Below are 25,932 nucleotides of genomic sequence, written 5' to 3' on the forward strand. Positions count from 1 at the left end.
AAGTAATGAGCCATTCACACGCAACACCCGGTCAAAACTGTAATGAATTATTGGTGCAAATATTAACTGGGACACACACACACACACACACACACACACACACACACGGGGCCAGGAGCTAGGACTCGACCCCTGCAACCACAAATAGGTGAGTACACATATACATAGTTTTAAGACGAGGTTTGATAAAGCTCATGGAGGAGGGAGAGAGAGGACCCAGTAGCAACCAGTGAAGAAGCGGGGCCAGGAGCTAAGACTCGACCCCTGCAACCACAAATAGGTGAGTACACACACATGTTAGGAAGTATTTCTTCAGTCACAGAGTTGTCAGGAAGTGGAATAGTCCGGAAAGTGTCGTAGTGGAGGCATTAACCACACATAATTTTATACGAGGTATGATAAAGCTCATGGAGCAGGGAGAGAGAGGACCTAGTAGCGGTCGGTGAAGAGGCGGGGCCAGGAGGTATGAATCGACCCCTGCAACCACAACTAGGTGACTGCGACTAGGCAAGTACACACACACACGTGGTAATGGCTTTATTTACAGGGAGCAAATTCAGGGTACTTTTCTATAATTGTTTGTAATATACAACTGTGGATAAAATACTTTGCCATTTGAAGATTGAGACACTTATGCAGCATATGGGAATCTTTATTCAGGAAACGTTTCGCCACACAGTGGCTTCATCAGTCCAATACAAAGAGGAAGGCGTAAGGAGAGGAGGAGTATGAGGTAATCAGTCCCTCAGCTTGGAGTCGATGTGTTCAGTCCATCAATCTTGTAGAATGTACAGCATAGGGCCGTAGACGTGGCTTATATACTGTAGTGAGGTGAGGTGAAGCAGGCGGAGGCGGGGTCATAGTGGTACCATCCACTAGTCGAAGTAGGTCTTCGTCCAAAGGTTGAACAAGTGTTGAAGAATTCTTTGTAATAAGATCCCATGATGCTGCAGTGTCTGACAGTTGTGATGAATGGTTTGAAAAACCGACAAGTTGAAGATTGAGACACTTATGCAGCATATGGGAATCTTTATTCTACAAGATTGATGGACTGAACACATCGACTCCAAGCTGAGGGACTGATTACCTCATACTCCTCCTCTCCTTACGCCTTCCTCTTTGTATTGGACTGATGAAGCCACTGTGTGGCGAAACGTTTCCTGAATAAAGATTCCCATATGCTGCATAAGTGTCTCAATCTTCAACTTGTCGGTTTTTCAAACCATTCATCACAACTTTGCCATTTCTTGAACATTTCTTGAACAAAGTGTCAACCTTAGATACATGGACGCATTTGAGCGCAAGGAGTATGACAAACAGTTCTGTTTGAAGGGTAGAAGCCCAGTTATTGATGCATTCTCTAATTTCTTTATGAGAGCCATCACTCTGTATGACAACAGCAGCACTACCAGCTGCACCAGTGGATTGGTGAACAGAACCATCATTATAAATAATTTGTGTAAGAGTGTGCTGTGTGACTAAGTTATCAGTACAGCTTAAGGCATCATGTTTGGCTTCAAGGCGAAGCTTTGGTTGTGATTTAAGAAGTATTTTGGAGGGAAATGGAGGATGGTAGTTTGGAATGGGGTAATATCCCATGGAGTTGGGAAGTGTCACTGTTGCCTTACTTGACATAGATCATGTAGCTGGTTTATGCAGAGGTCGGTTCCAGTTTTTTCGATCCATCTGGAGGGGTGTTCACCAGTGCTGAGGAAAGTCTGGAAGACTTCTGTGCAGGAATTTGAATGGGATAGCCTAAGCATATTGACCCCAATGAGGATGTTTCTTTCAGTAGCACGATCTCAGATGCTTGGAATGTCAAGTTCTTTCCTCATATTTAAAATTTTGGCAGTACGAGGGCATCCTAAAATGATCCTCATTGCTTCGTTTTGCAGTTTTTCCAACCTTTCAAGCTTCCAGTCAGACAAGTGCAAGTAGTGGCGCAGCATAATCAACCAATGGTCTAATATAAGCAAGATACATCATTTTCACAATTTTAACATTAGCACCATACCTGGGGTGAAACCCAGCCATACCTTTAAGTGCTCTCGGCCTTTCTTTGTATTGGCGACAAAGTCTTGTTACAACAGGTCCATGTAGTGGAACCTCAAAGCCTAGATACCTGTATCTGCTTACATATTCTAGAAGAGACCCATCATGCAACTGGACCTGACGAACTGTGCCTCTCTGCCGAGGAGGACGCCTGTTGAGTATCTTTGTGGCCCGGTGGCCTGGTGGCTAAAGCTCCCGCTTCACACACGGAGGGCCCGGGTTCGATTCCCGGCGGGTGGAAACATTTCGACACGTTTCCTTACACCTGTTGTCCTGTTCACCTAGCAGCAAATAGGTACCTGGGTGTTAGTCGACTGGTGTGGGTCGCATCCTGGGGGACAAGATTAAGGACCCCAATGGAAATAAGTTAGACAGTCCTCGATGACGCACTGACTTTCTTGGGTTATCCTGGGTGGCTAACCCTCCGGGGTTAAAAATCCGAACGAAATCTTATCTTATCTTATCTCTCTTATCAGTAGATTATCAACCCCAGGTCCTGACACCAGGCTAGTGCATATTAAAGATGTTTTGGGTGTTGCAGAATAAACTTTCTCATTTTATGCTTTTAAGTGCATATTCTTAAGTAGCATAAAAATAGTTCAAATGGAGTGATTTATGTTTGGTAATGTTTAGTTATTTCTCGTAATTTATGGTTATTTTTTATAATTTTAGTTATTTCTCGTAATTTTGGTAATTTTTCGTTATTTTTGATAACTTTCAGTTATTTTTCGTTATTTTTCATGATTTTGTTATTATCCGTAATGAAAATATTAACTTCGTCTACCAGGCATTACAAGGAAAGGAAGACCTCATATGATGCTAAAATGATCTGATTTTACATTTTTAAGTCTATATTCTGAATCAACGTGGAAAATAGTATCCCTGATTGATTTTAAAGTGTCTTTGATCTTAGTGTCCAAGTGGCTTGATGTTTACTAACCCTTACCAGGCTAATTAACAAAGGTCTTATAGCCAGCCATGATGGCCAGTGGCGTCGTAAGGGGGGTGGGGGGCGGGGGCCGCGGGGGGGGCCGCGGGGGGCGGGGGCCGCGGGGGGCGGGGGCCGCGGGGGGCGGGGGCCGCGGGGGCCGCGGGGGCCGCGGGGGCCGCGGGGGCCGCGGGGGCCGCGGGGGCCGCGGGGGGCGGGGCAGGCGGCCCCGGGTGACACCAACTCTAGCAACGCCTCTGATAATGGCTCTCAGTAACGGCTGATAATTACGTCAATATGTGCCAGCAGTAGCACTGCTGGGAAACTGACAAATGTCATGCACGTCAGCTATCACGTCACCCATGTTCTACAAGCTAGCAACAATAATCTAATTATTAACGTAAGGAATAAACCAAACTGGTCAAAAAAAGCCGATTTGTGTTAGTTACCATTTTGTCATAGGCACAAGTCGATTAGACACTAGGAGTGTGTGTGTGTAATGAAAGACTGTCAACGAATACATAGAACAGAAGGGGACTCGAACGGTAAACCATGCAAGGTTTCTAATAGGCTGATTTTCCAAACAACATCTGTATGACATTGCTATAGCACACCTCAAATGATCTCAGGTACTAGCAACTTTTCAAACTCTTACGATCATACTTGCGTCTCCCACATAAACAAGCCATTACCACAGTAACAAGTTACACTCTCTGTACAATTCTTCACCTTAACTCATAATTCAACTAGATTTACATTGTTAAATTCGCCGTCCGTAAATTCAGTTTCGTGGAGTTGTGGTGGGTATAAACTTCCTTCTGATGCCGTTGTCGTGGGATGCCCCTAGTACTCTGGGTAGGACTCCTTGCTAGGGCAGAAGTAACCCACCATGACCTCCAGCAGGAATACCACCAGGGATATGAGGAGACCAGAGCCTAGCAACAGCCATGCACCCTGGTGGACGAGCACATACTGTAGATAAACCTAGACAATACTACTATTATTATTATTATTGCTACTACTACTACTACTACTACTAATAATAATAATAATAATAATAATAATAATAATAATAATAACAATTAGCAAGAACATGATACAACTGTAATAGACTTATTTGACATAGTTAACATAATTACCCTGGTTATGCAGAGCATTTCAGGCAACTTATGTGGCTTAGCGCTTCTTTTTTGATTATAATAATTCAGGCAACTTAGATGCGACCCACAGCAGTCGGCTCATATCCAGGTACCTGCTTACTGCTGGGTGAACAGGGAAAGCAGGTGTAAGGAAATATGTCCAACGTTTCACCCGTGCCAGAGATCGATTGCAGACCTTCAGTGTGAGCTGAAGACGCTACCAACTAAGCCACGAATACAACATCAAGGCACTTAGACTCTATCCCACCCCCCCTGGGCAGGAAGACACCCTCCCTGGGCAGGAAGACACCCTCCCTGGGCAGGAAGACACCCTCCCTGGGCAGGAAGACACCCTCCCTGGGCACGAAGACACCCTCCCTGGGCAGGAAAACACCCTCCCTGAGCAAGAAGACACCCTCCCTGGGCAGAAAGACACCCTCCCTGGGCAGAAGACACCCTCCCTGGGCAGAAAGACACCCCCCTGGGCAGGAAGACACCCTCCCTGGGCAGGAAGACACCCTGGGCAGGAAGACACCCTCCCTGGGCAGGAAGACACCCTCCCTGGGCAGGAAAACACCCTCCCTGGGCAGGAAGACACCCTCCCTGGGCAGGAAGACATCCTCCCTGGGCAGGAAGACACCCTCCCTGAGCAGGAAGACACCCTCCCTGGGCAGAAAGACACCCTCCCTGAGCAGGAAGACACCCTCCCTGGGCAGAAAGACACCCTCCCTGGGCAGGAAGACACCCTCCCTGAGCAGGAAGACACCCTCCCTGGGCAGGAAGACACCCTCCCTGAGCAGGAAGACACCCTCCCTGGGCAGAAAGACACCCTCCCTGGGCAGAAGACACCCTCCATGGGCAAGAAGACACCCTCCCTGGGCAGAAAGACACCCCCCTGGGCAGGAAGACACCCTCCCTGGGCAGGAAGACACCCTGGGCAGGAAGACACCCTCCCTGGGCAGGAAGACACCCTCCCTGGGCAGGAAGACACCCTCCCTGGGCAGGAAAACACCCTCCCTGGGCAGGAAGACACCCTCCCTGGGCAGGAAGACACCCTCCCTGGGCAGGAAGACACCCTCCCTGAGCAGGAAGACACCCTCCCTGGGCAGAAAGACACCCTCCCTGGGCAGAAGACACCCTCCCTGGGCAAGAAGACACCCTCCCTGGGCAGAAAGACACCCCCCTGGGCAGGAAGACACCCTGGGCAGGAAGACACCCTCCTTGGGCAGGAAGATACCCTCCCTGGGCAGGAAGACACCCTCCCTGGGCAGGAAGACACCCTCCCTGGGCAGGAAGACACCCTCCCTGGGCAGGAAGACACCCTCCCTTGGCAGGAAGACACCCTCCCTGGGCAGGAAGACACCCTCCCTGGGCAAGAAGACAGTGTACCTGGGCATTAAGACAGTGTACCTGGAGGTTGTCGAGAGTGAAGGCAGTGTTGGTAGTGTCCTGGGCGGCAGTTGAGCCTCTCCTGCGACTCATGAACAACACCTCCCGCAGCCACTTACCAACCTAGGAGGAATATGACGTCAGTCACCTCACATTAACTAACACACACACACACACACACACACACACACACACACACACACACACACACACACACTCACACACACATGACCCAGGTGGCAAATTTTCGGAGAATCGGGAGGTTCACAAAGAAAAGGAATCGGCCTCTCAATGTAATTTTCAAGGCAGAATAAACCCGAACCATGATCCTGCAGGAGAAAGCAAGGCTGAGAGGCAAACAGGAGTTCATGAGTGTGTACCTTGATCGAGACAGAACACAGGAGGAAAGGATGATACTGAAAGAGAGAGTGCAAAAACGAAAGGAGGAATGGGAGGAAATGAAAAAGGAGAGCAGAATAACCCAGGAACAGGTGGAAGGACAAGCACACCTCCCAGAAACACCTGCAGAAGGACTCCAGCCACGACACCCCCCAAGGCAACTGAACAATCCAAACCAACCATCACACACCGATCCCTCTGTTCCCACCCCCCGCACCACGAACCCAACCCCTACAGCAACCCCTATGGGAGCTCTTCCTCCACCTCCATTGCAACCCCCCACAGGCCCCCACCAGGGCTCCTGCTCTCCCAACCCCAGTGTTCCCTCAGAACCACAGTTACAGTATTAGAACAGAAGTTGAAGGTTTGGTACACAAATGCAGATGGATTAACGAATAAATATGAGGAATGGCAAGAAAGAATCAATGAGAAGTCCCCAGACATCATAGCAGTTACAGAAACAAAACTCACGGAGACAATAACAGATGCAATCTTCCCACCAGGATACCAGATCATGAGGAAAGATAGAAGGGGCAGAGGGGGAGGAGGGGTTGCTCTGCTCGTAAAAAACGATGGAAATTCGAGAAAATGGGAGGCATAGACGAGACAGGAGAAAGGGACTACATAGTAGGTACACTTCAGTCTGGGGAGCACAAGGTGGTCATTGAAGTGATGTATAATCCACGACAGAACTGCAGGAGACCAAGAGAGGAATATGAAGAGAGCAACAGAGCAATGGTGGACACACTTGCTGAGGTGGCAAGAAGAGCTCACTCCAGCAGAGCAAAGTTGCTGGTTATGGGGGATTTCAACCACAGGGAGATTGACTGGGAAAACCTGGAGCCACATGGGGGTCCCGAAACATGGAGAGCCAAGATGTTGGATGTGGTGCTGGAAAACCTCATGCACCAACATGTTAAGGACACTACCAGAGTGAGAGGGGAGGATGAACCAGCAAGATTGGACCTTGTGTTCACCCTGGGCAGTTCAGACATTGAGGACATCACATATGAGAGTCCCCTAGGAGCTAGTGAACACGTGGTTCTGTGCTTTGAATACATAGTAGAGTTGCAAGTGGAGAGAGTAACAGGAGTTGAATGAGAAAAGCCTGACTATAAAAGAGGGGACTACATAGGGTTGAGGAACTTCCTGCAGGAGGTTCCATGGGACAGAGAACTGGCAGGAAAGCCAGTAAATGAAATGATGGAATATGTAACAACAAAATGCAAGGAGGCAGTGGAAAGGTTTATTCCCAAGGGCAACAGAAACAATGGGAAGACCAGAACGAGCCCCTGGTTTACCCGACGGTGTAAGGAGGCAAAAACAAAGTGCAACAGAGAATGGAAAAAGTACAGAAGGCAGAGAACACATGAAAATAGGGAGATTAGTCACAGAGCCAGAAACAAGTATGCACAGGTAAGGAGGGAGGCCCAGCGACAGTATGAAAATAACATAGCATCGAAAATCAAGACTGACCCAAAACTGTTGAATAGCCACATCAGGAGGAAGACAACAGTCAAGGACCAGGTGATCAGACTGAGGACAGAAGGTGGAGAACTTACAAGAAATGATCAGGAGGTATGTGAGGAGCTAAACAGGAGATTTAAGGAAGTTTTTACAGTAGAGACAGGAAGGGCTCTGGGAAGACAGCACAGAAGGGAACATCAAGAGGGAATATACCAACAAGTGTTGGATGACATACGAACAACCGAGGAGGAGGTGCAGAAGCTGCTAAGTGACCTTGATACCTCAAAGGCCATGGGTTCTTAGAGAAGGAGCAGAGATGCTGTGTGTGCCCCTAACCACAATCTTCAACACATCCCTTGAAACTGGGCAACTGCCTGAGAAATGGAAGACAGCAAATGTAGTCCCCATATTTAAGAAAGGAAACAGAAATGAGGAACTAAACTACAGACCTGTGTCTCTGACATGTATTGTGTGCAAAGTCATGGAGAAGATTATCAGGAGGAGAGTGGTGGAACACCTGGAACGGAACAAGATTATAAATGAAAACCAGCATGGGTTCATGGAAGGCAAATCCTGTGTCACAAACCTTCTGGAGTTTTATGACAAGGTAACAGAAGTAAGACACGAGAGAGAGGGGTGGGTTGATTGCGTTTTCCTAGACTGCAGGAAGGCCTTTGACACAGTTCCCCACATGAGATTAGTGCAGAAGCTGGAGGATCAGGCGCATATAACAGGGAGGGCACTGCAATGGATCAGGGAATAACTGACAGGGAGGCAACAACGAGTCATGGTACGTGAAGAGGTATCACAGTGGGCGCCTGTGATGAGCGGGGTCCCACAGGGGTCAGTTCTAGGACCAGTGCTATTTTTGATATATGCAAACGACATGATGGAAGGAATAGACTCTGAAGTGTCCCTATTCGCAGATGATGTGAAGCTGATGAGAAGAATTAAATCGGATGAGGACGAGGCAGGACTGCAAAGAGACCTGGACAGGCTGGACATGTGGTCCAGAAACTGGCTTCTCGAATTCAACCCTGCCAAATGCAAAGTCATGAAGATTGGGGAGGGGCAAAGAAGACTGCAGACAGAGTATAGGCTAGGTGGACAAAGACTACAGACCTCACTCAGGGAGAAAGACCTTGGGGTGACCATAACACCGAGCACGTCACCGGAGGCACACATCAACCAAATAACTGCTGCAGCATACGGGCGCCTGGCAAACCTGAGAATAACGTTCCGATACCTTAATAAGGAATCGTTCAAGACACTGTACACTACGTATGTTAGGCCCATACTGGAGTATGCAGCACCAGTCTGGAACCCACACCTGGTCAAGCACGTCAAGAAGTTAGAGAAAGTACAAAGGTTTGCAACAAGGCTAGTCCCAGAGCTCAGGGGAATGTCGTACGAGGAAAGGTTAAGGGAAATCGGACTGACGACACTGGAGGACAGAAGGGTCAGGGGAGACATGATAACGACATACAAGATACTGCGGGGAATAGACAAAGTGGACAGAGATAGGATGTTCCAGAGAGGGGACACAGGGACAAGGGGTCACAACTGGAAGCTTAAGACTCAGACGAGTCACAGGGACGTTAGGAAGTATTTCTTCAGTCATAGAGTTGTCAGCAAGTGGAATAGCCTAGCAAGTGAAGTAGTGGAGGCAGGAACCATACATAGTTTTAAGAAGAGGTATGACAAAGCTCAGGAAGCAGAGAGAGAGAGAGGACCCAGTAGCGATCAGTGAAGAGGCGGGGCCAGGAGCTGAGTCTCGACCCCTGCAACCACAATTAGGTGAGTACAATTAGGTGAGTACACACACACACACACACACACACACACACACACACACACACACCTAGTAGCGATCAGTGAAGAGGCGGGGCCAGGAGCTCGGACTCGACCCCCGCAACCTCAAATAGGTGAGTACAAATAGGTGCGTACACAGAAAGTGCAAAGGTTTGCAACAAGGCTAGTTCCAGAGCTAAGAGAAATGTTCTGTGAAGAAAGGTTAAGGGAAATCGGTCTAACGACACTGGAGGACAGGAGGGACAGGGGAGACATGATAACGACATACAAAATTCTGCACACACACACACACACATATATATATATATATATATATATATATATATATATATATATATATACACATATACATGGCTCACCAGTCCAGCCTCCACAACCCTGGTGACGATAATATCAAAGTTGGGTTTATAGGGTGCTTGTTTGGGCATGGCCATCCCGATCCTGAGAGAGAGGAATGGAAAAACTATTGAGTACCAACATACCAGGAATGAACGACCATATACAATATTAGAGCAGCAGTATATGTTAGAGTAGCAGTATGTGATGTTAGCTCAGCAGTGTACGAGGTAAGACTCACCTGAAGGGAAGGAAGCACTCCTTCATAACATGAAGTGTCTCCTCGCCGAACTGGTTGGTGTAGTTGGTAGCGATCACATATTGCAGGAACTGTCTGTTCTCCATCATGGCATACCTGACACATACTCACACACACGCGCGCGGAAACAAAGCATTTAATCAAATTGGTAAACAACAGACTAAACGAGACATAAAATACAAATAAACAAAGATGACGACGAAAATATCCGAATTACACACGAAAATCTGAACCGCAAACAGCGAAACATACTATGATAACATGAACGTATATAAGTATGTTTATGGAGCAACTTGCAATGTGAACACTGACTGATGTTGTAGTGGCCAGGCTTAGGCTTGGTTACAAGTACTGACTGATGTTGTAGTGGCCAGGCTTAGGCTTGGTTACAAGTACTGACTGATGTTGTAGTGGCCAGGCTTAGGCTTGGTTACAAGTACTGACTGATGTTGTAGTGTCCAGGCTTAGGCTTGGTTACAAGTACTGACTGATGTTGTAGTGGCCAGGCTTAGGCTTGGTTACAAGTACTGACTGATGTTGTAGTGGCCAGGCTTAGGCTTGGTTACAAGTACTGACTGATGTTGTAGTGGCCAGGCTTAGGCTTGGTTACAAGTACTGACTGATGTTGTAGTGGCCAGGCTTAGGCTTGGTTACAAGTACTGACTGATGTTGTAGTGGCCAGGCTTAGGCTTGGTTACAAGTACTGACTGATGTTGTAGTGGCCAGGCTTAGGCTTGGTTACAAGTACTGACTGATGTTGTAGTGGCCAGGCTTAGGCTTGGTTACAAGTACTGACTGATGTTGTAGTGGCCAGGCTTAGGCTTGGTTACAAGTACTGACTGATGTTGTAGTGGCCAGGCTTAGGCTTGGTTACAAGCAGTGACTGATGTTGTAGTGGCCAGGCTTAGGCTTGGTTACAAGTACTGACTGATGTTGTAGTGGCCAGGCTTAGGCTTGGTTACAAGTACTGACTGATGTTGTAGTGGCCAGGCTTAGGCTTGGTTACATAAGAACATAAGAAAGAAGGAACACTGTAGCAGGCCTACTGGCCCATTCGAGGCAGGTCCAAGTCTTCTACCGGCTTAAGCCAATGCCCCAAACTAGTCAGGTCAGGTCACATTCACTTAAGGAAGGAACACGGCAACTGACCTAGTAGCACAAGCTAATCAGGTCCAACTCACACACACTCATGTATTTATCTAACCTATTTTTAAAGCTACACAACGTTTTAGCCTCTATAACTGTACTTGGGAGTTTGTTCGATCATCCACAACTCTATTACCAAACCAGTGCTTTCCTATATCCTTCCTGAATCTGAATTTTTCCAACTTAAAACCATTGCTACGAGTCCTGTCTAGGCTAGATATTTTCAGCGCGTTATTTACATCCCCTTTATTTATTCCTGTCTTCCATTTATACACCTCGATCATGTTTCCCCTAATTCTACGCCTTTCTAGAGAGTGCAAATTCAGGACCCTCAGTCTATCCTCAAAGGGAAGATTTCTGATACATGGGATCATCTTTGTCATCCTCCTCTGTACGTTTTTCAGAGCATTTATATCCATTCTGTAATACGGTGACCAAAACTGTGCAGCATAATCTAAATGAGGTCTAACCAAGGATATATAGAGTTAAAGAACAACCTGAGGACTCCTATTATTTATGCTTCTTGATATGAAGCCAAGGATTCTGTTAGCTTTATTGCGAACACTTATGCACTGGAAAATCCTAGACTAGAGGGACTAGTACCGAACTTGCACACGAAAATCACTCACTACGAAAGCAAAAGACTTGGCAGACGATGCAACATCCCCCCAATGAAAAGCAGGGGGTGTCACTAGCACGTTAAGAGACCATACAATAAGTGTCAGGGGCCCGAGACTGTTCAACTGCCTCCCAGCATACATAAGGGGGATTACCAACAGACCCCTGGCAGTCTTCAAGCTGGCACTGGACATGCACCTAAAGTCGGTTTCTGATCAGCCGGGCTGTGGCTCGTACGTTGGTTTGCGTGCAGCCAGCAGCAACAGCCTGGTTGATCAGGCTCTGATCCACCAGGAGGCCTGGTCACAGACCGGGCCGCGGGGGCGTTGATCCCCGGAACTCTCTCCAGGTAAACTCCAGGTAAACTGTTGTCTTGGTTTCAGATTACTGCTAACCAGAACTCCTAAATCTTTTTCGCAATCCGTAATATTAAGATCTACATTATTTAGTTTATATGTGGCATGGTTATTTTCCTGTCCAACATTTAGAACTTTGCATTTGTCTATATTAAACTGCATCTGCCACTTCTCCGACCACTGGAGTGCTCTAATGTCCTCGTCGGAATGAATTCGACGGCTTATTTTGGTGTCATCGGCAAACTTGCTTATGTCGCTCTTTATGCCCTCATCAATGTCGTTTATGTAGATTGTGAACAACAGGGGGCCCAACACTGACCCCTGTGGAACACCGCTCGTGACGCTTCCCCACTCTGATTTCTCCCCATTTATGCAAACTCTCTGCTGCCTATTTGCCAACCATGCCAAGTATTGACTGATGTTGTAGTGGCCAGGCTTAGGCTTGGTTACAAGTACTGACTGATGCTGTAATGGCCAGGCTTAGGCTTGGTTACAAGTACTTCTGGCAGTTTGGGAGATAGATGATGATCAAACTAAATGTAAATTATGTGATCAGGCATATGGTCACTGTCTTGAACACTAAGTGTTTAATTGTCCACTTATTGAGGAATACAGAGGCAGACAATAAAATAACCTATGTGACATGTCAAGCTATCTTATTAATGAAAGTAAGATACCAGATATACTAAGCAAATTTCCTAAATTTGCTTATAACAAATAAGTGAATTGTAGATATGTAGATATAAACCCATATGTACACCTGTTAACCCTTTTGGGACCTAGTTCCTCGGCCTTTTGTGCGTCCATATGTTCTTGCGCTACCGTCCACAGGATGGATATGAGGTGCACAATAAACTAGCCACTTCGGTGGCACCAATTATGTACCTCTGTAAACTTTTGACTACCGCCCACAGGATGGGTATGGGGTGCATATTAAACATATTAAACTAAAACTAACTTCGGTGGCAAAATCTAAAATCTAACCAAACAGCGAATTATAAGTATTGTAAGTACTGACAAACACACAGCAATAGAACCAGCCCAGAGAGGACCGTAGGTTCTTAAACAGTGTGTAGGTGACCTGACCTATAAGGTAAACTGGCGGACAAATGAAAAATGGCACACATTATACCGATGCTTAAAAAAATTATAATGAAGCATTAGCTTTGACTCAGTGAGCAACGCTCCTGCAAAATAACGACAACAATGATGAAATTGGCTAGAAACTTATCAAGGACTGTTCTGTGTTCAGGTTCAGTCAGTCAACTACTGCCAGAAGTGTGCTCTACTGACTGTCAACAGTCAACAGTGTGCTCTACCGACTGCCAACAGTCAACAGTGTGCTCTACCGACTGCCAACAGTCAACAGTGTGCTCTACTGACTGTTAACAGTCAATAGTGTGCTCTACTGACTATCAACAGTCAACAGTGTGTTCTACTGACTGTCAACAGTCAACAGTGTGTTCTACTCACTATCAACAGCCAACAGTGTGCTCTACTGACTGTCAACAGTCAACAGTGTGTTCTACTCACTATCAACAGTCAACAGTGTGTTCTACTCACTGTCAACAGTGTGTTCTACTCACTATCAACAGTCAACAGTGTGCTCTACTCACTATCAACAGTCAACAGTGTGTTCTACTCACTATCAACAGTCAACAGTGTGTTCTATTCACCATCAACAGTCAACAGTGTGTTCTACTCACTATCAACAGTCAACAGTGTATTCTACTCACTGTCAACTGTGTTCTACTCACTATCAACAGTCAACAGTGTATTCTACTCACTGTCAACAGTGTGTTCTACTCACTATCAACAGTCAACAGTGTATTCTACTCACTTTCAACAGTGTGTTCTACTCACTATCAACAGTCAACAGTGTATTCTACTCACTATCAACAGTCAACAGTGTATTCTACTCACTATCAACAGTCAACAGTGTATTCTACTCACTATCAACAGTCAACAGTGTATTCTACTCACTATCAACAGTCAACAATATGCTGTTCTCAATCATAAATATCGACAGGGTGCTCTAACTACTGCCAGTTCAACACATTAACTTACACACTTTCAAGTGGAAATGTTTTAGTGAGATGTGGTGCCCACGGGCACGATCCTGCACTTACTTGCCCTGTGCAGTGAGGAGAATGCCCTGGGAAGCGTCAGTGACGGGCAGGTAGCGGAGTGCCAGTCTCTGTACAGTAGGATCAGGGTTCTCCTCCAGGATCTTCTTGAAGGTGAGGCCCGTGGCACCCCAAGCTGGTAGTGACGACCCTACAAGCTGACACAAACACACCTTACATGCCAACTCTTAGTAATAACTAACATAATGGTGGTGATGAACACGACTGTTATAATCTGTATCTTTTTAGTTTATAAAATAAGCATTTCGGTAGTTAAGTGAGTTATATTAACTCAAGAAGAAAATAATTGACAGGACCTGAGTGGGTGACCCCTTAATTAGGTCTTTTTCATCACCGCCGCCACATACACTATAATTTTCATTATTTAATTACCGTATGCGACATAAACTTTAGATTTAAGATTTACAGACTATACCAGGGTCATTATGGTCACAACTTTATTTATTTATTTATATATATATATATATATATATATATATATATATATATATATATATATATATATATATATATACATATATTAATTTGGAACAGTTGACCCAACACGTGAGAGGTCGTGCTGGGATGCACCAGGTGTCACCTTCATGAACCACAACTTTCCCATTTGATCCGTTTATTAGACTAAGGTAAATGTTTGTAGTGATTAACCTATGACCCTAGTGGAAATAATTACTCTGCTCAATCATGTTAATTATCAGTATGTCGCCTGTGGATTTAGAGCGATACCTAAGTTATGGTGTGTCACTCTGCTGTTGACGGGAGAGTAACGCTACTCTCGCAGCCACACTCTTCCTACAGTGTTACTGTAAATGATGAAGACATGATATACCGACCTGTTGGAGGGTGTTGATGGGTGGTTGCTGGAGGGGGATGGTGAGGAAGGCAGTGAGGGAGGAACGGTACACTACGGTAAGTAACATACCGTACCATACCCACATAATGAAGTAACTTCTCGTCACGTCACTCTCAGGTAGCTAAAGAAGAAAATATTACCAAGAAATATTAACCCACTATAATATGTCAAAGAGAACTATTATGACTTATTTCCACTGTGGTCCTTCTCAGGATGCGACACACAACAGTCCTCACACCCAGGAATATCTACTGCCAAGTCAACATGGGCAGCAGGTGGAACAAAATGATTTCCAGAGTCTTGAGTTGACCCGGGAATGGAACTCTGGTCTTTTCATTTATGACCTCAATGTTTTATCACTGAGTTATGTATCACTTACATATGTAATAACTCATGTACTTAGAATACTAAACACTCTCATCAATATACGCAACATTTGCCACATTATGATATACCACAGTGTTTTGAGCTTAACAATTTTATTATACTAATTAATTCTTGATAATTGTCTACCAGTGTGTGTAGACTACAATGTGTGTAGACTACAATGTGTGTAGACTACAATGTGTGAACACTACTATTGTGTAGACTACAATGTGTGAACACTACTATTGTGTAGACTACAATGTGTGAAAACTACTATTGTGTAGACTACAATGTGTATATAGTACCCTGTGCCTGCACTGCCATGTGTGTACACTCTCAGTATATTTCAAAATATCTAAGTGGTTGTGCACTTCTAGTCATGGATTCTTCTCACTGCAATAAGACATAACAGCGAATACCAGTGAATTAACATATGATTTAATGATGACTGATTATTATTACTGTTATTACTACTACTACTACTGTGTGTGGTATATAATGATAAGTAACAGCGGATAGCACGATGTTCCTGCACACAGTCTTACCCTGGGCATGCCCATGCCGAAGAATATGGCTGTGCCGTAGAAGAGGTTGTGACTGAGGTTGGTGGCCCAGGATGTCTCGTTGTGTAGGAAGTGTTGTGCGAGGCGTGAGGTCAGGTACAACACTGGTGTTCCCACCACCAGTAACACCACCGTAACCCACCATACCTTATATTACATATTCCATTACTATATTTTCATAAGTCACTTCCACTTCCCCCCATCCCCAGATTTATTCACCCTCTTCATCAAGCAATTCATCTCCACGCTCTCTATACGCCCAAACCACCTCACAACCTCTTCTCAGCTCTCTGAATTATACCTTTAGTTCACCCACACTGCTTTTTAATTTCTACTCTTCGAATTCTCTGCATAGTATTCACACCATACATTGCTTTCAAAAAAGATATCTGCGCTGTCTCACACCCATGTCAAAGTGATGGTGCCACTATACTCTGGTGCATTCCCTTCTGTCCACAGATACTTCAGCACAACTTTTAACTGGTTTTAGTAACCTACCTCCTATTCCATACATTAGAAAATCTACCAAAGGGCTTCCCTATTCACTCTATCATATGCCTTTTCTAGACCGATAAAGATAAAGATTTATTTAAATGTAATAAACAGCTCCTTACTCTTATCTGAGTATTGCTCATTTATATGCTTCAATTTAAACACTTGGTCTACACATCCCCTACCCTTTCTAAAACCTTCCGGTCGGAAGGAACAAATGAGAAGCGGATGAATAAGGCAGAAGAGGACAGAAGTGCATGGAGGAACGCATTAGTAGAGAACAGGAGGTAGAAGTTAGGATGAACAGAACTGATGATACTGTGCAAATAAGGACTCAGGAGAAGGAATTATAAATATGTAAATCAAAAGGAAGGGAAATTAATTAAGGGGGGTGGGAAGGAGAGGAAACAAAGTCCAAGTTCTCAAATGTCTGTAAGGAAGGTGTCTCAGGGGTGAGCGTGTTGAAATAAAATATTACGGTAAGATGGCGAGGAAGAAGATAGTTGTGCAAGATGAATGATAACAAGAGGGATGAGGAGCTACTAACAGCCACAGGGACAAGCAAGACAGGAAATAAGGCTCTTGATTGTATGAAGACAGTTCAGATAATGAAGTATATGTTTTTTCAGAGAAAAGAGCACTGCTTTAAATATGGCCAGTGATAATTGTTCACTGTGTGTATCTGAGTAACATTTCCAGCAGTGTTTACCTGGACTGTGTCTTACCCAGGCACAATTAGCAATAATCAACATAATGTTTCTTCAAGTTAACCAACAGGTGTGATATGGAATCCTAAATTAAATCTGCCCATAATACCTAGGCATGATAGTGGCGCTGTGCACTATACCCCATTACTGTAATTTCATAATCTCGATGTAATCTTGCAAAGAAATAAACTATGTTTATTTGTTTTGTTTGTTTAACAAGATGTCGGTCCGTCTTGGACCCACACCTGACACGTTATCTGATGTCCATTTACAATTTGTGGATTAGTTATGAACTGCTCCAGTAATACTATTGTGACTTTTAATTCTAACATGACTTGTATTTTTCCTTACAGTTAATGCGTTGCGCTCCGAGATGGTCTGTACCTGAGAGCTGAAAGGGTAGAGCAGGGCGAGCCATTGTGGCAGCGGCCGGGGTAAAGGAGTGAGGAAGCAGCCAAACTCCATGTCATACGCCACCGTCATGTCCACCACCTGCACACATTTACACCGTCACTTCATATCACCTCAGAATACAAGCAATGCATTTGGTCATCCTAAATCTATTAAAGAGTGCTTCAGTGATAGATACAGGGGTCTCCCTGCTGGGATGGGGCACATAATAGCCAACTAACACCTTGGTAACTATTAAGTGACAAGGGGCATCAAATGTTAGGAGACTCTACTCGGTTGCGAGTTTGAAGGCTGCGACACTGAGCTACAAGTCAACCTGAGATGACTGTCTTCATGAAGAAGACAAATACTCTGGCTGTTAGTGATTACCTATTAAATAAACTATAACTTTCAAACGAAGGAGTGATTCAGAACCAAAGAAGTGAATAGAATAAAATATGACGTAGATAAAATTAAAAATGAGATTAAGATTCTTCACGATGACTTCATAATACAAGATATAATAATCAGTAAGCTGGTAGGATGCACAACGTTTCCTGCAAACTAGACTGGGTTAAAGAAGGTAGAAAAAATGAAGAGTAAGTTAGGATGAAAAGTTACGGTGATTCTATTAAGGTGAAGAAAAAGAAAATTACGGAAGCTGTTTTTTCTATCACGTGAAAGAAAATAATAATGCTATGAAAAAGTTAAATATTTCAGAATAAATAGCGAAAACAGTATTTTAAAAATTAATAAGAGTAAACCTTACATAATTCTTTAGTGAGGACATAATACCTTAACCTGGATAATAATAAATAAAAAATAATAAATTTGAAAGTCACACCTCGAGATAATGTATGTGGATGAATAAGTTAGCGACGCCCATGTGGGCGCGGTGCTGTGTGAGGTCACCTGTCAGTCCTGACCATGACCCGTTACCCAGGGGTGACCCCCACTTGTCTCCGTCTGATGGAGTGATGATCTTCAGGCGGAAGTTGAGAGCGTCAGCCAGAATATACAGCAGCCGAATGTCAATACCTGCAGTGAGTTATTTGTTATTTTAAAATTAGTCTAATATCCTAATTAAAACGCTAGTAAAAATATTACACAGACATTCGCTCCCATTTTGTTTCTTATCCTTATATCTGACATAGACAAGGATGTCAGCCACAGCACCGTGTCTTCCTTTGCAGATGATACCCGAATCTGCATGACAGTATCTTCCATTGCAGACACTGCAAGGCTCCAGGCGGACATCAACCAAATCTTTCAATGGCTGCAGAAAACAATATGAAGTTCAACGATGAGAAATTTCAATTACTCCGATATGGTAAACACGAGGAAATTAAAACTTTATCCGAGTACAAAACAAATTCCGGCCACAAAATAGAGCGAAAAACCAACGTCAAAGACCTGGGAGTGATCATGTCGGAGGATCTCACCTTCAACGACCATAACATTGTATCAATCGCATCTGCTAGAAAAATAGCAGGATGGATAATGAGAACCTTCAAAACTAGGGATGCCAAGCCCATGATGACACTCTTCAGGTCGCTTGTTCTATCTAGGTTGGAATATTGCTGCACACTAACAGCACCTTTCAAGGCAGGTGAAATTGCTGACCTAGAAAATGTACAGAGAACCTTCACGGCGCGCATAACGGAGATAAAACACCTCAATTACTGGGAGCGCTTGAGGTTCCTGAACCTGTACTCCCTGGAACGCAGGCGGGAGAGATACATGATTATGTACACCTGGAAAATCCTCGAGGGACTAGTACCGAACTTGCACACGAAAATCACTCACAACGAAAGCAAAAGACTTGGCAGGCGATACAACATTCCCCCAATGAAAAGCAGGGGTGTCATTAGCACGTTAAGAGACAATACAATAAGTGTCAGGGGCCCAAGACTGTTCAACTGCCTCCCAGCATACATAAGGGGGATTACCAATAGACCCCTGACAGTCTTCAAGCAGGCACTGGACAAGCACCTAAAGTCGGTACCTGACCAGCCGGGCTGTGGCTCGTACGTTGGACTGCGTGCAGCCAGCAGTAACAGCCTGGTTGATTAGGCTCTGATCCACCAGGAGGCCTGGTCACAGACCGGGCCGCAGGGGCGTTGACCCCCGGAACTCTCTCCAGGTAAACTCCAGGTCTCCAGGTAAACACACCAGTTTACCTGGAGAGAGTTTCGGGGGTCAACGCCCCCGCGGCCCGGTCTGTGACCAGGCCTCCTGGTGGATCAGCGCCTGATCAACCAGGCTGTTGCTGCTGGCTGCACGCAAACCAACGTACGAGCCACAGCCCGGCTGATCAGGAACTGACTTTAGGTGCTTGTCCAGTGCCAGCTTGAAGACTGCCAGGGGTCTGTTGGTAATCCCCCTTATGTGTGCTTGGAGGCAGTTGAACAGTCTCGGGCCCCTGACACTTATTGTATGGTCTCTTAACGTGCTAGTGACACCCCTGCTTTTCATTGGGGGGATGGTGCATCGTCTGCCAAGTCTTTTGCTTTCGTAGTGAGTGATTTTCGTGTGCAAGTTCGGTACTAGTCCCTCTAGGATTTTCCAGGTGTATATAATCATGTATCTCTCCCTCCTGCGTTCCAGGGAATACAGGTTTAGAAACCTCAAGCGCTCCCAGTAATTGAGGTGTTTTATCTCCGTTATGCGCGCCGTGAAAGTTCTCTGTACATTTTCTAGGTCGGCAATTTCACCTGCCTTGAAAGGTGCTGTTAGAGTGCAGCAATATTCCAGCCTAGATAGAACAAGTGACCTGAAGAGTGTCATCATGGGCTTGGCCTCCCTAGTTTTGAAGGTTCTCATTATCCATCCTGTCATTTTTCTAGCAGATGCGATTGATACAATGTTATGGTCCTTGAAGGTGAGATCCTCCGACATAATCACTCCCAGGTCTTTGACGTTGGTGTTTCGCTCTATTTTGTGGCCAGAATTTGTTTTGTACTCTGATGAAGATTTAATTTCCTCATGTTTACCATATCTGAGTAATTGAAATTTCTCATCGTTGAACTTCATATTGTTTTCTGCAGCCCACTGAAAGATTTGGTTGATGTCCGCCTGGAGCCTTGCAGTGTCTGCAATGGAAGACACTGTCATGCAGATTCGGGTGTCATCTGCAAAGGAAGACACGGTGCTGTGGCTGACATCCTTGTCTATGTCGGATATGAGGATGAGGAACAAGATGGGAGCTAGTACTGTGCCTTGTGGAACAGAGCTTTTCACCGTAGCTGCCTCGGACTTTACTCTGTTGACGACTACTCTCTGTGTTCTGTTAGTGAGGAAATTATAGATCCATCGACCGACTTTTCCTGTTATTCCTTTAGCGCGCATTTTGTGCGCTATTACGCCATGGTCACACTTGTCGAAGGCTTTTGCAAAGTCTGTATATATTACATCTGCATTCTTTTTGTCTTCTAGTGCATTTAGGACCTTGTCGTAGTGATCCAGTAGTTGAGACAGACAGGAGCGACCTGTTCTAAACCCATGTTGCCCTGGGTTGTGTAACTGATGGGTTTCTAGATGGGTGGTGATCTTGCTTCTTAGGACCCTTTCAAAGATTTTTATGATGGTGTGGTCAGGAGAGCACACCAGTGGTGTGGTCAGGAGAGCACACCAGTGGTGTGGTCAGGAGAGCACACCAGTGGTGTGGTCAGGAAGAGCACACCAGTGGTGTGGTCAGAGCACACCACTGGTGTGGTCAAGTCTAAATCTACACATTTGTATTTCTCTCTTCGCCACCATCGACTCCTTTTGACACCTTTTGTGAATAATAATAATAATAATAATAATAATAATAATAATAATAATAATAATAATAATAATAATAATAATATCTTTATTTACTACAAGTACATGTACAAGGTATACAGACCATAGCTGACATCAATGACACAACACACCAGTCGACTAACACCCAGGTATCCATTTTACTGATGGTTGAACATAGGCAACCGGACTAAGGAAACACGGCTGATGTTTCCACCCCTTCGCAGGGAATCGAACCCGGACATCACCGTGTGAAGCGAGAGCTTTTGCCACTGATGACTGTGAAAGTTATCTGAGCCATTCCAGGAAAATGGAAACGGGTTAAATAAGAATGGTTATAGCTAGTTTAACACCTTTGTTATGCACCTCACACTCATCCTGGCGGCGGCAGTCAAAAGACCCCAATGGAAATGAAGGACACCAATGGAAATAAGTCACTCTTGTCTGACTTTTTTGAGTTATCCTAGGTTCTCTACACATATGCTGCTATGTATGATAATTCTATGTAACTGTATTTGTGTATACCTGAATAAACTTACTTACTTACTTACTGACTACAGTGGTACTTAATGGGTCCAGGGATATGGCCGCAAAGTTTTGATAGCTGAACAAGTTACAGTGGTAATGAACTATTTACATGTTTATATATGGTCACAATAGTAATGAGTTATTTATGTAGACATGAATCAGGTCACATATAAAAAAGTGGTAATGCTTATTTACAGAGGAAAATCATTTTTTTTTTAATCTCTTTGCTATGGACCCAATCATTCTTTTTAAATTCCAGTCAAAACCAAATGATACAGTCCACATTTTCTAATTTATCAGAGTTACTGGTTTTATAAAAAGTTAATAAATTTATTTACAGGTGCAACTTTAAGTGTGGTCTGGAGTGGGTGAGCCTCGAGGGAGGTGCAGTGCTGTGACCTTCTATACCTGAAGTCCCACCTAGCTCTGAGGTGCAACTAACATCAGTGAGTAATTATTATCTTAGTTGTACCTAACCTAAATTATATGCATGTAAGAATTCAGGTTAATGCTTGTGAACCTCATGCAAATAATTTCTCACAACTTCTTTAAATTCTCTGTCAACACACTCACCGTCATAATGGTGTCCGCCAGAGGTATCCTGCAGCTGCACTATGGAGGGAGCGTGCTCGAAGGTGACAGCTCGCAGCTCGCTGCCGCGGAAGTCATTGAGTTTGTCTGGAAAGATGTGTGCAGGACGCTGCTGGGACCCCACCCTCCAGCCATCCACCAGGTACACTCTCTCTTGCTTACCTTCCTGGAATACCCGGTGGCTCCACAACTTGTAGTCAGCGTCTCGTTCACCCCCGCCAGCCACAGTCTCAAGCAAGAACGAATTTAATTTTTAATAGCGTAATCACGCATGTTAGGCTGTTGGTGTTCGCATTTCATTGGCGAACAACAACAGCCTTCCTTGGCAAAACCTGATCTTGGTTTTGGTACAGATCCAAGAATCGGTTACTTGAAAGATTCAGATCAGTTAGTTGGAAACCTGACTGGCACCAAGTTGGCAAATAGCGTCATAGGTTACGCAATATTTTTTTTATTACATTCATGAAGAAGCAGTGTCATGGCGCTTCCTCAGAAACTGTTTTGAAAGAGATGACATCTTCGTACATTGTTTAAACCAGGACAGAACGTGCTATTTTTGAAGGACAGTAGTGAGAAATGAAATAGAAGATGTCTTACGTATGTGTAAATAGTTTTTTTTTTTTTCAAAGAATAATTTCTTGTAAAATAAAACTACCAAACAAAATATGGGGCTAAGTATATAGTGCATAATATAATTTAAAATAAGGGGTGTATAACCGAACTATCAAACTATGTTTTCTGTAGATATGTTAGGGTGTTTCGGCTGACCTTATCAACCTTCGTGATGACGAGGGCGTGGGGTCGCCAGGCCATGACCTCATTGTCCAGGATGACCTCCGCTGACCTGGCAGCTGATCCTGTCACGAAGATGAAGCGACCCAAGTAGTGAAGTTGAGTGTGAAACTCCGGTGACAGCACCAGGAAAAGTAAGCCTTCAGCCTGAGGCAAAGTGAAGAACTGCAGTCACCCCATACGCCAGAAGAGAGACAACAAAGATAGTTCTCTACTAATACTGAAGATAACTGAAATGATCGAAGGAAACTTACGTTCTGTGAGAGTATGATGTAGGCGGAACAGGTGGTGAGGAGTGGGATCCTGGTGTTGTTGGGGAGTGCCAGGCGGCTCTGTGGAGAGCTCGTGAGAGCCACCACTGTCATTGACTGATCCAGTAGCTGAACTATACTCTCCACGTCTCTTGTGTCGTCGCGCACGTCATACAACAGTGCCAGACCACAGTTCTCTAGGAAGCTGAGGGAAGGAGGCACTGCTCATCATACAACAGTGCCAGAGCACAGCTGTCCAGAAGCTGAGGGGAGGCACTGCTTGTCATACAACAGTGCGAGAGCACAGCTCTCCATTAAAGATTTTGCCACTGAAGTGGCTAGTTTATTGTGCACCCCATATCCTGCAGTGACTTCAAGATGAGGAAATTTAAATTTTTCAGAACCTCAGATTTCCTTCGTCTCTGAGAGTAGTACATTCCTTTCCTCTTGAAGTCAACACACGCTCAGCTGTCTTAATGGCCAGCAGCAGTGCCTCCTGCCCTCAGCTTCCTGGAAAACTGTGATCTGGAAAGCGTGGGAATACCAACTCCCTGAGAAGGTTTGATTTATTCTGTGCTGCCAAATGTAATCTACCCATTTATATTATTTCATTACTGGCAGTTAACTTTATAGACATATACGTTAATTAAGTTTATGACAAAAATACTAGAAAACACCATTTTTTTTTACCATAAAAGATCAAACAAGACCATTTACAGTTACGAGAATGATAGTGCAGAAACAGTTGAAAATAACAAAAACAGTGATAGTCAGGGATGGAAGAAAAACATGGCGGTCAACGGATATACAAGCGAATTTCCTTTGCCTGCAGACTACACTTTTGGCACCCTTAGAGGACCCATAGATGGATGACATACACAGGTAAAAGATGGACACAACTTCAACAATCAGTCACCTTCAGACAATAATGAAGCCAACCAAGATAGGCCAGTAAATAATTTTCTTCGAAAACTTTCCTCGTAAACTTTCAAGAGGTCCTCAAACATGCAAAAAAAAAAAAAAAATTCATTTTTGATAAGATATGTTAAGTTGCTTGTTCTTTGTTATGCCAAAGATTTCAGTGTTACTGTTAACAATATACGGCCAAACAAATGCAAATAACTTTTAGGTGTTAACTGTGCTAGTGACGATTTACCAGATAATCTTGCCGACATAACAGTAATTCAGGGGCTCAAAGTAACCCCAGTGGCGGTGAGTATAATAAGAAAACCTTCATGGCAAAGATTGTCATGTACAAGCTGAAGAAATTTATGACAGATTGGGGACTGCTTGAGACACGAGCAGTGCGAGTCATTGTTTTATGGATACTCTCACTCAAGTTAGACCAAGTTCTTCGCTGCAAATTAGAGCTATATTCCCCATGACCATTTTAGTGTACTAATTGAAAAATATTCAGTCATACCAAACCAAACTGCACGAAGTCGTTCAGTTGTGAATAAATTATCCTGGTGAGCATGAAGTAAATGATAAATAATGCCCAACATACTTATCACAGATTTCCAACCAAAAACCTTCCAAGAAATAGGCATTACGTATAGAGATTCCTCAAATCACAACCAAGAAAATCTTTTCTATTCACGTTCGCTCTTCTCCAGCCACACTAACTCTAACTTCACCTACACTTAATGCATATAACCTCCTCCTACCATCCACAGTCAGTTCTCATAGCACTCACAACACAAATAGGGGGAAAAATTAAAAAACCCAAACTAACTCTAACATTCTTCATCTTCAGCAAACATTACTACCAGAACAAAGGTACTGCAACTCTCATTCATCCCAATGCATAAATAACTAAAAAAAATAGACCGGCCACAACAATCTTCATGCAGTAAAACAGTACATTCACTCCGCAGTGACAAGGCAAACAACTAATAACATCGAGACCATGATCGCAGTAAATAACTAGTGACAACACTGAGACAATGATCGCAGCAAACAACTAGTGACAACACTGAAACAATGATCGCAGCAAACAACTAGTGACAGCACTGAGACAATGATCGTAGCAAACAACTAGCGACAACACTGAGACAATGATCGCAGCAAATAACTAGTGACAACACTGAGACAATGGTCGTAACAAACGACTAGTGACAATAAACATTACTGAACCAACACAACACAATTCGATACGCATTACAACTCTTGTTGTCATCAGAATTCACCTCCAAGCAAGCTACAGGAATCCTGAAGAATGTGAATGTGATCCAAGAGAAGGTTGTGTACGCAACTGCTACCGAAAGCCACAAATATACTTATTTTACTACAAACATGCAATCTTGACTTACTTCTGCACAACGTATTGAATGATGAGAGGCACGGCACCTAAGGTAGACTGGGTATCCTTCAGCATCTTGTGGTCAAGTGAGGGTCTTGGACGTGTGTGTGATGCTGGTAGTGTATAGCATGGCAGCCCCACACCTATCATCACCACTCTGCGACACAACTTATTGTAGCATTAATCGTTAACCACGGGTTTGCGCTTTCCAATGAATAAGAAACAAATTAGAAATAAATGCGCCAATCTGTTTATGATAAATTAAT

The 25,932-nt window shown here is 44.3% G+C and overlaps 1 protein-coding gene across 1 annotated transcript; it reads right to left on the reverse strand.

The window, feature by feature from the left end:
• Positions 1 to 3,199: 3,199 nt before the first annotated feature.
• On the reverse strand, positions 3,200 to 25,163 carry LOC128688137 (ionotropic receptor 21a-like). Its single transcript, XM_070086830.1, has 13 exons — positions 25,106 to 25,163; positions 23,368 to 23,585; positions 23,090 to 23,260; positions 22,304 to 22,550; positions 18,264 to 18,457; positions 17,414 to 17,521; positions 15,813 to 15,977; positions 14,882 to 15,022; positions 14,031 to 14,185; positions 9,764 to 9,877; positions 9,546 to 9,627; positions 5,530 to 5,631; positions 3,200 to 3,934 (listed from the first exon to the last, which is right to left on the reverse strand). The coding sequence occupies exons 1-13, from the start codon at positions 25,161 to 25,163 to the stop codon at positions 3,824 to 3,826; spliced, it is 1,866 nt and encodes a 621-aa protein (XP_069942931.1). The 3' UTR covers positions 3,200 to 3,823.
• Positions 25,164 to 25,932: the final 769 nt, after the last annotated feature.

This window comes from Cherax quadricarinatus, chromosome 19 (assembly GCF_038502225.1).
Source record: "Cherax quadricarinatus isolate ZL_2023a chromosome 19, ASM3850222v1, whole genome shotgun sequence".
Taxonomy (NCBI): domain Eukaryota; kingdom Metazoa; phylum Arthropoda; class Malacostraca; order Decapoda; family Parastacidae; genus Cherax; species Cherax quadricarinatus.